Below are 14,038 nucleotides of genomic sequence, written 5' to 3'. Positions count from 1 at the left end.
TCTTATTGCACTGGGCACAAAGGACCTCCTGAGTCTCTCAGTGGAGCTGGACAGAGAGCGGAGGCGGCTGCTGCTGCAGAGGAAGCTCCGCTGAGCAGAGAACACAGAGTGCAGAGGGTGACTGGTGTTCATCAGGATGTTTTTCAGCTTCAGCTCCGTCCTTCGCTCCAGCACCGACTCCACCGTGTCCAGACCCAGCCCCACAACACGACCTGCCTTTCTGATCAGGCCATCCAATTTCTTTGTGTCCTTCTTGTTGGCGCTTCCCCCCCAGCACACCACAGCATAAAAGAGGACACTAAAAACAATAGACTGACAGAAGGTTAAAAGGAGTTCAGAACAGACGTTAAAAGAGGCGAGTCTCCTTAAAAAGTACATCCTGCTCTGCCCTTTCTTGTAAACACTGTTCATGTTAGCCGACCAGTTCAGTTTGTTGTCTAAAACCACTCCAAGGTACTTGTATGAGTCCACCACCTCCACCACCTCTCCTCTGATGTCAATGGGCTGGAGATCCGTGGCAGTAGGTGCCCGGCGGAAGTCCAGCACCATCTCCTTAGTCTTTGTGATGTTAAGATGGAGGCAGTTCCTCTCTGTCCACTCCACAAAGTCCTGCACCAGGCCTCTGTATTCTCCCTCCTCACCCCCCTTGATACATGCAACAATAACAGTGTCATCTGAAAACTTTTGTATGTGGCATGTACTGGAATTGTACTGAAAGTCATGGGTGTAGAGGGTGAAGAGGAGAGGTGAGAGCACAGTGCCCTGCGGGGCGCCCGTGCTGCTGATCAGCATGGGAGAACTGGACCTCCCCATCCTGACGAACTGTGGCCTGTTGGTCAGATAATCCGTAATCCAGTTCACCAGGTGGGGGTCAACAGCCTGAGATAGGAGCTTCTGCTGGAGCAGGAGGGGTTGGATAGTGTTAAACTCGCAGGAGAAGTCAAAAAACAGCATCCTCACCACACAACCCCTCACATCCAGGTAGGACAGGGATCATTGTAAAAGATAGAGGACAGCGTCCTCTACCCCCAGCTTTGGTTGGTAGGCGAACTGGAGAGGGTCCCTGTCCTTCTGTTCCTGTGGTTGCAGCTGCTGCAAGACCAGCCGCTCCAGCGTCTTCATGACGTGTGAGGTGAGGGCGACCAGCCTGTAGTCGTTCAGCTCACTGGGGCGACTCTTCTTGGGCACAGGAACAATGCAGGATGTTTTCCAGCGTGATGGAACCTTCCCCAGCCGCAGGCTCCAGTTAAACACCTGCTGGAGGGGTTCTCCCAGCTCAGCAGCACAGGCCTTCAGTAGCCGCGGGCACACCCGGTCAGGACCCGCTGCCTTCCTGGAGTGGAGCCCCCTCAGCTGTCCGCTCACCTGGTCTGCAGTGATGGTAGGAGGGTGATGGCTGGTGGCAGGTGAAGGGGAGGGAGAATGGGGAGGAGAGGGCGAAACTGAGCACAGGTGGTCAGGAACGTAGGAGGGAACCTGCGGGGGTGGGGGACAGGCAGATTGATGGTTGCTGAACCGGTTGAAGAAGTTGTTAAGTTCCTCCGCTCTGTTCAACCCCTCATCCACCACGTTCGATATATTTTATCACAATAGCTCTCCTTCAAGTTTTCAACATGTCCATTCCTTATATCTCCAAAACATTTTCATCTCGACTCTTCATTCTGCTTATTCTTGTCTATGAGCATCTCCTTCATAAAAGGACCCCACGTCTTCTGAAATATTTTCACTTTATTGTTCATTTTAAATATAGACTGCTCAAAATGTGCTATGCTTGACATTTCTCCCCACCATTCTCTAAAAGGTGTTGTATTGATAGTTTTCCAATGTCTAAGTATAATTTTACACCCTGTGGAGAATGCCAGCCTACACCAGTGTTTGCTGAGATGCTAATCTTTGTTCTCTCACTGCTATTCCTAATACACAAAGTGCAGGGTTCATTACAAATGTTATATTTAATATTTTATTGATGAATCCTATGACGTTCTTCTATAAATTTTGGTTCCAGTGACAGTTGTATGACATGTGCAGGAGTGTGCCTTTGCTCCTGTTGCATCTCCAACACAAATCATAGTCACGCAGTTTTAGTCTAATCACAGTTTTAATTTAATTATTATTTTTTTAACTATAAAACAGTGAACAGACAGCATTCCAGTTTACATTCTTCCTTCTGTCATTTCTGAGTCTAATGTTTAACAAATGATGCCTATACCTCATAATAGTAGGATTGCAGAAAAACAAGGATAATTAAGTCAGAACTTCTAATAAACAAGACATCACCAAACACCTCTTATTCGGATATGACACTCAAAAACGTGCCCACAAGATTCCTGAAAACTCTCCATGTCTTCTTAAGTTCTCATATGATGCCTCTTTGAGGATGTTTTCCTTCCATGTGTTGAAGTCTGGGGGGGAATGTCTTTCCACACACTGAGAATCACCCGGGCAGCGGTAATCACTCCTCCTTTTATAACCACCAAGTCACGTTTTGATACTCCAGAAAGCTCAGACTGGTCTCTAAGAGACACAGTCTTGGTGACATGACACTGCTGATCCACTGCCCTATGCAGTCCAGTACTGTCTTCCAAAATGAGGAGACCACGTTACACTCCTAAAGAGCGTGCATGAGGGTCCCTGTGTCTATACGACCCTTCCAGCACAGACTATTTGCCATAAGTCTCATTCTGCGTAGTTTAGAGGGGCTGTAATACCACCTATGTATTAGTTTATATTGAGTGAATTTTCCCTTTGTTTCTTTTATATTTTTACTAGAATGTAAAGTAATTTGTTCCAGTTGTTTTATTGATAGCACAGCTCAAATCCCTCTCTTAAGCCAGTCTTTTATTGAACATTTTATAAAATACAGTTGCCCTGTGTGTCCCACTCTTCATTTCACGAAGCTCCACCCCAGTTTGTGTCTCCAGAAAACCAGCCCTTAGTTATACAGTCCCTCTGTTGTAAGTATTTCCAAAAGTTACCCCTCGCGTCCAGACCATACTTCAGAGTATACTTCGTTCGTGTACAGATCTCTAATTTGGTGTATTCCTTTGCTGCTCCACTTTTCCCAGTTGACAGTTTTTTTCCCAATTCTTACAGCAGAGTTGTTCCCCACAGAAGCATATGATTGTCTAAGATGAGATACCCCACATATCTTATCCACCTCTTGACAAACATATTTTGAGTATGTGAACACAGGGTTGTCCCGGATGTCCTGATTGGTTCTGGTAGCCCCCTGAGGAAGAACCGTCACAGGTGTAAAAGACTTCACAACAGCTCCTGCTCAGTTCTGACCCAGCTGGGATCCAAATCCCCCCTTTCCAGTGTTTGACCAGCCTGGCCATGTCAAAAGCCAGATTATACAGTTTAACATTTGGAAGAGCCATCCCTCCATGATCTCTTGAGGCCCACATCCTCTTCATGTTCACTCCGAGTCTCTTCTTGTCCCATAAAAAAATCTTTATATTTTTTTCAAATTGGCTGAATATGTGTTGAGGTATTTTATTTTGACAGGTAACATCATGGAAACATAATTGAACTGAGGGGAAACTATCATTTTAATCACGTTCATTTTACCCCATAGTACAAGTCTCAATTTCTCCCACTTGTCTAGATTAGTTTTAATTCTCAGAAGTAGGAGCTCCATATTGGACATTATAATCTCTTCCAGATTTGGATTCAGAAGTATTCCTAACTATTTCATTCCAGATGATGACCACTTAAAATTGATGTAATGATGTAACCAATGATGTCTAGAATGACAAGAAGCTGAAAGAGGCATGGCTTCTGAATTGTACCAATTTATCTCGTGACCTGACATCTTACAATATGTATCAACACATGTAAGCAATGCCGGCACAGAAGATTCTGGGTCTGTTAGCACAGCTAGCATGTCATCAGCATTTAAAAACTGTTTGTACTCCCTACCTCCCACCCGTACACCTCTAATTTTTGTATTTGTATTTTTGTATTGCCAAATACAAAAAATATAGTTAAAAAATACAGTTAGAAGCATTGGAGACAGACAGACAGACAGATCAGCCCCCTATGCTAGCCTGATACCCAAATGTGTGTGAACAGTTATTGGCAGAATTTTTTTGATAAAAAATTACAAAGTGTTACACCTTATGTTGTTGGTAGAGTTTTTTTGATCGAAAATGAAGCAGTAGTGATACTGTAGCTTTTTAAATTTTTTTATCTGTAGAAAATGTGATGCCTCTGCTATCGCAAAATCAGGCCAAATCCGTCACCATTGCCTCCTGACATTATGAAACCCGCCGACAGCGATTGGTCCGAGTCGGTCTGAGTCACATTTTTAGAGGAACTGGTGTCTCAATCATGAGTAAGTTTGTTTGAAGTCCACACCCCTTCCACTTGGTAGAAGCTGTCAATCAAGCATTCAAATCGGGGCCAGCAGGCACCACATGCTTTTACTGAGGAATCTGATTGGTCAGTTTATAACTTAATTAACTTGCAATGAAAAAAACATATATTTAAAAAAAAAGAAAGAAGATGTTTCAGAGGCAGAATGATTATTCTGACCAACAGAATGACTGAGAAACAGCTGTTTATTTCTCAATAGAAGTTGATAGGATTTTCTTTGAGCCAGCAGGTACTTCCTGTTTGGAACACTAGAGGGGAGGGGTTGAGCTGTTCTTTGTTTCTACAGTCTATGCGTCCAACGTTTGATTGAAAGATTCTCCTGAGCTGCTTTCAGGGGCTCCTACCTGAGTGGTGACAGTGGTTGAAACGTTAACTCGAACCGACTTGGACCAATCACTGTGTTTATGTTCTTTGATTTACTACAATTTCTTAATTTTTAACACGACAATTCCAGTAGATTCTGAAGGAGAAAAGCGCCTTGATGAGCCGCTTTTCTCCTTCAGAATCTACTGGAATCGCGTTAACAGTTGAAAAGTTACAATATGTTAAAGATTTTATGTTTAAGCGTCACCAGCAATGCCTCAGGTGTTAAAGGGTTAACTCAAGTAAGAAACAGCCTGGGCCAAGAAAAAAGGTTGGCTCTGGTCCAATAGCTTTTTTCCTCATCTGTAAAAAAATCAGTTTATCACACAATGGAAAGTGTGTTTAAAGATAGCACTAAATGTCTGTATAAATGGAATGATGTGGCCTCTTCAAATGCAATGGGACACCTGCCTCATGAGGAGTAATAGCAAGCTCTCTGCTTCTCCACAACTAATTGGGTTTCCTGGAGATCTGATAAGACGATAAATGAGTTTTGAATGCTGCTGTTTTCCTCTGACCTCTCAACCCTCCACATTCTTCCAGCATGCTGAGCAGATTAGTGTTATTCTCATTTATGTCAGCAAGAAAAGTGTACATTTAGTTGTCCTGGCAGTGTGTCAGGAAACTTTTGGTCATGTGACCCTGGGGGGTAAGAGGACACGTGATTTAGAAAAGCCCTATAAATTTTCCAGTGTGCCCGACTGTGGACAACATCACAGTCGGCTTCAGCAAAGACAAGGTAAGACGACAGATTTCATTTTTGTTGCAGACAATACTAGGATTACCAATACCTTTAGTCTGTGCAAAATATGCCACATTTTACAGCAAAAATGTAGTCAGAGATAAGTTAGTCTTTTCTATGTCCTACTGTGGTTAGATTTCGGAATTTGTAAATCAGGACGTGTAAGTTCTTCAATCACTGTCTTTTGTTTTCCAAGATGAATATTGGAGCTCTCCATTCCATCCTGTTGGTCCTCTCAACTGTCCACGCTTTCCAGTACAATCAGCTGGCCCAGTACATCGATGAGCACCAAGAAGACTATGTGGAGGTACTGATGAGCAGTTCAGCTTACAAAGAAATGTCTTTAAACTTCTGTAAAACACTGCTGAAAAGCCCAAACGCCAGCAGTAGTTATCAAGAAAAAAGGACTCTTTCTAATACTGATTAAACTGTCATTTCTTTACAATTGATGGTCTGACTTTTAGTGAGAACTTATAAAATCTGTTTTACACATTCATCACCAACGCAACATTTCTGTGCCGTTTTAGGGGATGATAGTCAAAGGCCTGGGTCTGCAGCCTTTGCCAGCAAAAGAGCCATCTGGGCCTGTTTGGTACTGATCAAAACCTAGAAGGACCCACAAGACTTCTTTGCATCATTACATTGGTTTTTTTTATAATAAATATGAATTCTATTTATTTGGGGGCACAAATAATTACAAAAATATTAAGAAAAACTGGAATTTTCTCAAAGTTTGAAGTCATTTTTTACTTTTGACAGAAGCTCATATGACTTTCTTTCAAAATAAAAGACTTCCTGTCCCAAACAGGAACATTCAAGCTAAGAAAATCTATTCCTTAAGAAACCTAAGACAAAAATTATGCTTTCTCTTGTTATACGTTCATCCTTTTTCCTGCTTACTACTGCTGTTAACTGGAGCATAAATATGAAATATGATTGTTTAATGATCCAGTAGCAAAGGTATATGACAAATCTATATATTTTAGCCACTCCCCTCTGAATAACTACAAACCATTGTTATGCAGTATAGGATAAAATGTACTTTAAAGTCATAAAAATAAACTCAGCAATCAGACTTTTTACCAAAGTTTTGCTTAGTATTTCCAATTTGTGTATTTTGAAGGAAACGCACAGCAAACAAGGCCTGATGATGTCAGCATAAAATCCATTGCAGTTTATCGTCTAGGTTCACCTTAGCCATAAACTTATAAACTCAACTAAAACAAATTAAATCAATGCTAAGTTAGCAACCCTTACTTTTAAAAATTACTGTTATTTTATTTTTCTTTAGCCGGAGAGCCACTGCGGAGGGGTCAAAGAGCCGCATGTGGCTCCGGGGCCTCAGGTTGCAGACCCCTGGTCAAAGAGAAACACTTCTAGTGTACTTTTTGAGAACCTCTGAGGCATCTTACCAGAACAGGAAGTGTTTTTGGTCATTTGGGTTCAAAATACGGAGCTCCAGTGTTTATGTTCTTCGATTTACTGTAATTGTTTACACGATCAATCTAATTCCAATAGATTCTGAAGGGGAAAAGCAGCTCGTTGAGCTTTTCCCCTTCAGAATCTATTGGAATTGATTGTGTTAACGGTTGAAAAGTTACACTATGTTAAAGATTTTGTGTATAGGCGTCACTGGCGATGGGGCTTCATGTTCATCCATCAGGATGTCCAGTACGGCCTGATGGATGATAGCAGATGAGAACAAGCCCCCATGCTTCTTCTTCAGGTGATGCTTTCCTGACGGTTGGGTTCTCTGTCTGTTTCAGGCTCTCAGGGACTGGGTTGCGGTGGAAAGCGACTCCAGCAACGTTCTACGGAGGTCTGAGCTTCACCGTATGATGGAGATGGTGGCTCAGAAGCTGCAGCAGATGGGAGGGAGCGTAGAGTCAGTGGACATTGGAGAGCAAGAGGTCAGGAATGAAATGAATCTGATGCGTTTTCAGTCTCATAATTTAAAGAGATTGTGGTTGATTGTGGCTGATTGTGGCTGATATTCATCACTGTATTAAAAGGATTTGATCTTTTTTAAAGAAAAGCTGGTCATTTAGGGGCGGGCAAAAAAATAGCAATTTGAAAAAAGAGCATAAACATCTAAGGCTTTGTTTTTCTTATTTGCTGCTCTCTTCACCACAAAAATTCAATCATGATTCACACTAGTGGTTTGGCTTCAGTTTTTCCCAGACTTGGTACTGGAACATGGATAGTTAACATTTTTTCCTCTTTGTTAAACAGTTATTCCCCCTCAAGATTAAAAAAAAAGCGCCCGACATGTCTCCAGCACAGGACTCTTCCTGGAGCTCTGGTCCTCAATCACAACTGCTCACGCCGCTTTTCTCCTTCAGAATGTGCTGGAATGATCGTGTTAACGGTTGAAAAGTTACGGTTAATCAAAGAAAATGAACACCTCCAGTGTTAAAGGGTTAAAACAGCCTTTAGACTTTTTTATCCTAGTTATTTGAGCTTATTATCAACAATCTAAGTTCAAAGCAGCAGACAAAACTCTGATGACCCAGCATTTTAGCAGTATTTGAACGCATCATTTCATTCAAATCTGAATGGAAAGACAGAAGAGTCTCTCAACCCATCATGCACTTGTACCTCTGATCTGTGCATAAATGTGGTTTTGTGTGTGTGTCAGGGGATTGTTGGGTACTGATACAAGATTTGTGTCTGTAGAAACCATTTTGAATTAGTTTTAAGCTGCTTTAATTTCAAGTTGTGTATTTGTATGTTTTTGATATTCGAGTGTACACATCAATACACAATTGCAAGAACACACATTTACACACAAAATGTTTGTATGAGTTACAAATCCAGAATTACAAACATACACACAAAAGTTCTGAATGTATTTTTTCTGTCTTCTTCTCTTCGTGTTGTAACTCATTTGAAAGTTCTTTGATTTGTGAACATCAAACACACATTTGATGAACAGAGCAGATAACATTTACTGTGTCTCTAGATTACTTAGCTTTCAAACAACTCACAACTGAATGTGTCAGTCTAAAGACACACACAGTCCAGCAAACAAACAGGCGATCTATAAAATGCTTGTAATGATATTTGGTGCTTGTGTTTGTTAATGAGAACTGTTGATGTCCTGGACTCCAGGAGAAAGAATCACAATTGGAATGTGTGACTGTTTGGACCTCAAACCCTTCTGTCTGTCTGCAGCTCCCTGACAAGCAGAGGTTGGCCTTGCCTAAAGTGGTGACAGCTCAGTTTGGCACTGATCCTACGAAGCACACGCTGTGTGTCTACGGTCACGTGGACGTCCAGCCAGCAAAGCTAGAGGACGGCTGGGCAACAGATCCCTTTAACCTGACAGAAATCAACGGTGAGCATCCTCCCATCCAGAGCAGAGAGGGAACCTTTGACTCATTTTGTAAAGATGTTCGTCAGCAATGTATTTTTACATTGACTGAGCGTTAGCATTATCCGTCCTATGGGAAATTTTATTAAACGTTACCATTAAGCTCCTGGACTTTAGCTTTCTCTGCTAAATTAATCCATATTTTTATGAATCGGTTATTGATCTATTAAGTTTTAATTAATTCAAATTGATTAAGTGATTTTATCAACCCAAACCTGAGTCAGGGTTGCTCCACCTTAACAGTCCAGCCCACAACTCAGAGGGGAATTTCTGATGAACTCCTGCTGCTCTGCAGAAGCTATATCCCAGAAAACGACACAGGTTTTTAGATTTTGGCTAAACACTGACTGCATCATCATGATTTTAAAAACACTGAGAAAGCTTTGAAAAAGGTCAGAAGATAAGAGCGGGACTTTAAATACTTCAACAGGAACCGATCAAGATTCTGTTGGTTGGTTCCAGCACCAATTAGATTAAAGGGAAAGCAAAGTGAAGTAAAGTGATTAAAGTGGAAAACAAATATGTTTATATTCTTCTGATGTTGGCTGAAGAACATAATTTGTTCTATTACTATCACATCCATGTTGCCCATCTCTTTCTTTGCCCACCATAACCTGGAGCATAAATAAACTAGATCCCTGGAGATCGTTTGAGCAGGATTTATTGCATTTGTATTTGCAGGAAATCTGTACGGACGAGGAGCCTCAGACAACAAGGCCCCTGTTTTAGCCTGGATGCACGCTGTGGAGGCTTACCAGAAACTGAGTTTGGTGAGTCTGAGGAAGTCTTGAGGAAGAGGAACAGCAGTGCACACATTCCTTCAGTAAAGTGGCTGAAATAAATTTCAGAAAGATGGGTCTTGTTTCCAATAAGGTGATTCTCCATCATAGCAACTTATTATTCTAATGGGGTTCTTCCTGTTGACCAGGAGCTGCCAGTTAATGTGAAGTTTGTCATCGAGGGCATGGAGGAGACCGGCTCAAATGGGCTGGAGGCCATGATCCTGGCCCAGAAAGACTCTTTCTTCTCAGATGTAGATTACATCGTGGTCTCGGACTGTGGCTGGCTGAGTAGACGACCTGCCATCACATATGGGACTAGAGGCAACTGCTACTTCTTGGCAGAGGTATGTTTGATTGGTCCAGAGAGATCTGCCACTGAAACTGTGTGAAGACGTTGGAAGGGAATGCTTGCTTTGGCATGTTTGTAGGTTCGTGGGCCTAAACAGGACCTGCATTCTGGGGTTTATGGAGGGACCGTGATTGAACCCATGATTGACCTTATTGGCATTCTTGGTGAGTCCAGCACTTCACCAAAATGTCATAAAAACAATGTCCCTTTTCTCAATGCATTTCTTATTAACAGAGCATAACAAATCTGTACTAAACCTTGTTAAGCATGTAATAAAAGACAAGCATTGCATCTGTCTGCAAACACCCTCTCTACTGTAGAGTTGATGTTTTGAATGGCCTGGATGCAGTGGACTCCATAGTCCTGGTTGATTATGTTAACAATTAAAAAATTACAGTATATCACAGAACATAAACACTGGAGGTCTGGTGTTAAAGGTCCGTCATGAAAGCTTGCTCACGCTGTTTTTAAAGGTATTCATTTTCAGCATGCTTGTGTCTGATGCTCTGGGACTCGTGACCCTTCATCTAGACACTCTCATCAGCCCCAGCGGGAAGATTCTGGTTCCTGGGATACGGGAGGCTGTGGCTCCTCTCTCTGACGACGAGTGGAGAATGTACCAGGACATCGAGTTTGATGTGGACGACTACAAGAACAAGATCGGCGTCAGCAAGCTCATGTACAACAACAAGGTATGAGTTAGATCTATCATGTTTTCATTCCTTTTCTTGAGTTCTGGTTATTAATAGCTCATTTCATTACAATGCTACCCTGTTTTAGAATGTTTATTTTTCTCCAAATTCAGTCCAATTCTGTCCATTTGCACTTTAGCATATTGAGTAATTCTAATAGTGCCTTTGTTTCCTTTACTTCCTGTTCAAAAGGTGGACTTGTTGGCACACAAATGGCGCTACCCCACCGTCTCCATCCACGGGATTGAGGGGGCTTTCTCTGACCCTGGTACTAAAACTGTCATCCCCTCTAAAGTTTGTGCCAAGTTCTCCATAAGACAAGTTCCCAACATGGACCCTGCTGTGGTTGAGAAGAAGGTAGTAGAAATGTAATTTCCATGTGTAGATATTTTTGAGTGTATTGCTTTAGATTCTTTACTTTCATCATCTTCTTCTCCATGCTTTAGGTTTCAGAGCACCTTCATTCAGTGTTTGCCAAAAGACATAGCCCCAATACCTTGACAGTTTCAATGGTGATTGGGGCCAAACCGTGGCTGGCTGATATTCAGCATCCTCTTTATGAGGCCGGGAAAGCAGCTGTCAAACGAGGTATGAGACAAACAGGTTAAAGCCTTCTGCAGGTGGCTGTGCATAAAATGATAATCACAGTACAGAGGAAACAGCTTCTTCAGGAGGAGTTGTTTCTAGAGACCCTTTTTCTTGTGACGTCACACATCGCTGTCTGGTGCAATTTTACGTAAATAATAAAAGGCAACCTAACCAATTGTAACAGAAATCTGTACAATATTTACTGTAGAAATGTCCTACCTGGTTGTAGTGGTTTTCCCCTCTTAGATCAAATGTCAGTTATCCTGCCTGCACTCAGAATGCAGAAGCTCAGCTGCTTTCCCAAATTCCTATGGATTATATTAAACAAATCGTGGATTATTTCTCTCTGAAAACCCAGTTAAAGTTAGAAAAAGGTTACAGAATCTGCTGGAATTATTGTGTTGACAGTTGAAAAATTACAGTATGTTAAAGATTTTGTGTTTAAGTGTCACCGACGACACCTGGGGTGTCAAAGGGTTTTAACTGAGTTTTTACAGGTGGACAATGATCACAGTACATGTAAACCAACTAATTATACAAACATTTTCATAATTCTTCAGTTTTCAGTGTCGACCCTGATCTTATCCGTGAGGGTGGGACAATCCCGATTTCCAGAACCTTCCAGGACGTGACAGGAAAAAGCATCATTATGATGCCCATTGGGGGCTTTGATGATGGACTACACTCTCAGAATGAGAAAATCAGCAGGTTTGACCTTTCTGACTTTTGTTTTCTTTCTGTCGTCTTATTTTTACAGATGTTGACACAGCAACTTAAAAAAAACACCAGAGGGAGGTCTGCATTAGATTATTTTTCAGAATCATATTAGTATGCTCTAAAGCAAGGGTCAAGTCAAGGCCCGGGGGCTGTATCCGGCCCTCCAGATCATTTTATTTTATTGTTATTAATGACCCGATGTTATGTTGTGCTTATTTCTAACTTGTATCTTTTTTACAAAATATATTTTTATGCAGATTAAAATATTGAAAGTTATTTAAGGTTTAAGTTGATTTATTCTGGAATAATATTCCTGTCTTTTTATTATTCATATTCATGTTAAAAAGTTATGGTTTTAAAGTTTTAAAAATTCTGCTAGCTTTGGACTATTTTGACATTTACTAAAATCTTTTGGGCCATTTTGGAGTTTAACTGATATTTCAGCTACATGATAGCTGTTTTGGCTAATTTGGGCTTTTTTAAGGTTTTTTAGGCAATTTTGAATTTTAACTATGTTTTCAGCTACATGTTAGCTGTTTTGGCTAATTTAAGCATTTCTTTTTACGTATTTTTAGGCTGTAGTTTAGCTAATATTTACACGCTTGCTGTTTTGGCGACTTTAAGCTTTTTTCCAATTTTTTAGGGTATTTGGAAATTTTTGCTGTTTTGTGAGCAAAATTCTAGCTGTTTTGGCAAACCTAAGCTTTTTTTTTCTTTTTTAGGGTAGTCTGGCATTTAGCTAATATTTTAGCATCTTCAGAGGCAAAATTCAGCTTACATCATTCACACTAGCATTATTGCAGGTAATGTTATATATCTAGTTCATAATTATGTTAAAAAGTTTTCTAATTTTATAGCGTTCAATAAATGTTTATCCTGTTCGGCCCGCGACCTGACGTGTGTTTTGGATTTTGGCCCCTTGTGTTGACACCCCTGCTCTGCAGAGAGGGTGTCAGAGTGTCTTGTCTGCATAGCGTAGCTGTGTCCAAGCAAACTATATTCTAATGTGAGGAAGTATTGGAAAATGAGTACATATAGTTCACAAACATTAACTTCAGAACAGCTTTGAGAAAAGAAAAAAAAACATTATGAATTTTCTGTCGTATTGTGTACATTTTGTTTGTGCTTTGTCTTGTCTTTAAAGAGGTACAGGCTTCTGTTTGTTGCTGCATTACATCCATTTATCTGCTGTGTTTTAAAGCAAACATGTTTTTGTTTTGTTGATCGCTTTTTCTTGAGATTTTAAAAACTAAAAGACATTTTCTCTTTTCCTTCAGGTACAACTATATTGAGGGAACCAAACTATTCATTGCATTTTTGAATGAACTCTCCCAGATTGAGAGGGCTGTTGTGTGAATGCTGTGAAAAGCGCAGATGTGTCTTCTATGGATCTTCACCTCCAGGAAATACCGACAGCTGTCGGTGCTCTGGCCCGGTTTCTTCAGTGTGCAGCATTTCGGTTTCACTGTGTTGCATCAATCTTTCTTTCTGATACTTTTTTCATCACTAGATTGAACTTTTAATCACATTATGGTTGCTTTCTTCAAACTCTTCACTACTAAACATGCAGTTCATACTTCAGCATCATAAAATAAAAATAAAAAAAAACACAAAATTTGCCTCACTGTATTTTTTCTTTGGTAGAAAATGTCAGCTTTACAAGAATGGATTGTAGGAGAAGATCGCCAGTTTGGACCACAGGTCAGTGCAGCAGAAACAGTGAGGAGATATTTAATTCAAGGCACCTTTAAAGTCTTGGTTTAAACAACACATTCTCATACACAAGTCCTCACATACTGACCTTTGCTTGAGGCCCCCTGTGTGTCACTTTTGACGTTTGGGTGTCCCCAACGGGTCGTTTTTTTGACTTGCTGTCTGTTCATAAAATCAAGGGTCCCTCGGGACGCGATACCGGATGCAGTACCGGATACTGCTATCCTAGGGGTCCCCAAACTTTTTTCTTGTGAGGGCCACATAGAAAACAGTTATAACTGTTTTCTTCTCTGATGGGGGCCGGGGTCGGTTTGTAGGCTAACAGAAGAAGTGTAACAATCA

At 41.0% G+C, this 14,038-nt stretch overlaps 1 protein-coding gene across 1 annotated transcript; it reads left to right on the top strand.

Moving 5' to 3' along the window:
* The first annotated feature begins 5,444 nt into the window (after positions 1–5,444).
* zgc:114181 (uncharacterized protein LOC619255 homolog) lies at positions 5,445–13,602 on the top strand. The gene is made up of 12 exons (XM_024281200.2): positions 5,445–5,479; positions 5,679–5,789; positions 7,249–7,392; positions 8,657–8,819; positions 9,537–9,625; positions 9,784–9,981; positions 10,066–10,150; positions 10,518–10,678; positions 10,871–11,035; positions 11,125–11,266; positions 11,827–11,974; positions 13,261–13,602. Exons 2-12 carry the CDS (start codon positions 5,679–5,681, stop codon positions 13,337–13,339), a joined length of 1,485 nt encoding a protein of 494 aa, XP_024136968.1. The 5' UTR covers positions 5,445–5,479; the 3' UTR covers positions 13,340–13,602.
* The last annotated feature ends 436 nt before the right edge of the window (positions 13,603–14,038 follow it).

This window comes from Oryzias melastigma, linkage group LG16 (genome assembly GCF_002922805.2).
Source record: "Oryzias melastigma strain HK-1 linkage group LG16, ASM292280v2, whole genome shotgun sequence".
NCBI classification, from domain to species: Eukaryota; Metazoa; Chordata; class Actinopteri; order Beloniformes; family Adrianichthyidae; genus Oryzias; species Oryzias melastigma.
This window is presented reverse-complemented; position numbering and strand designations above follow the sequence as displayed.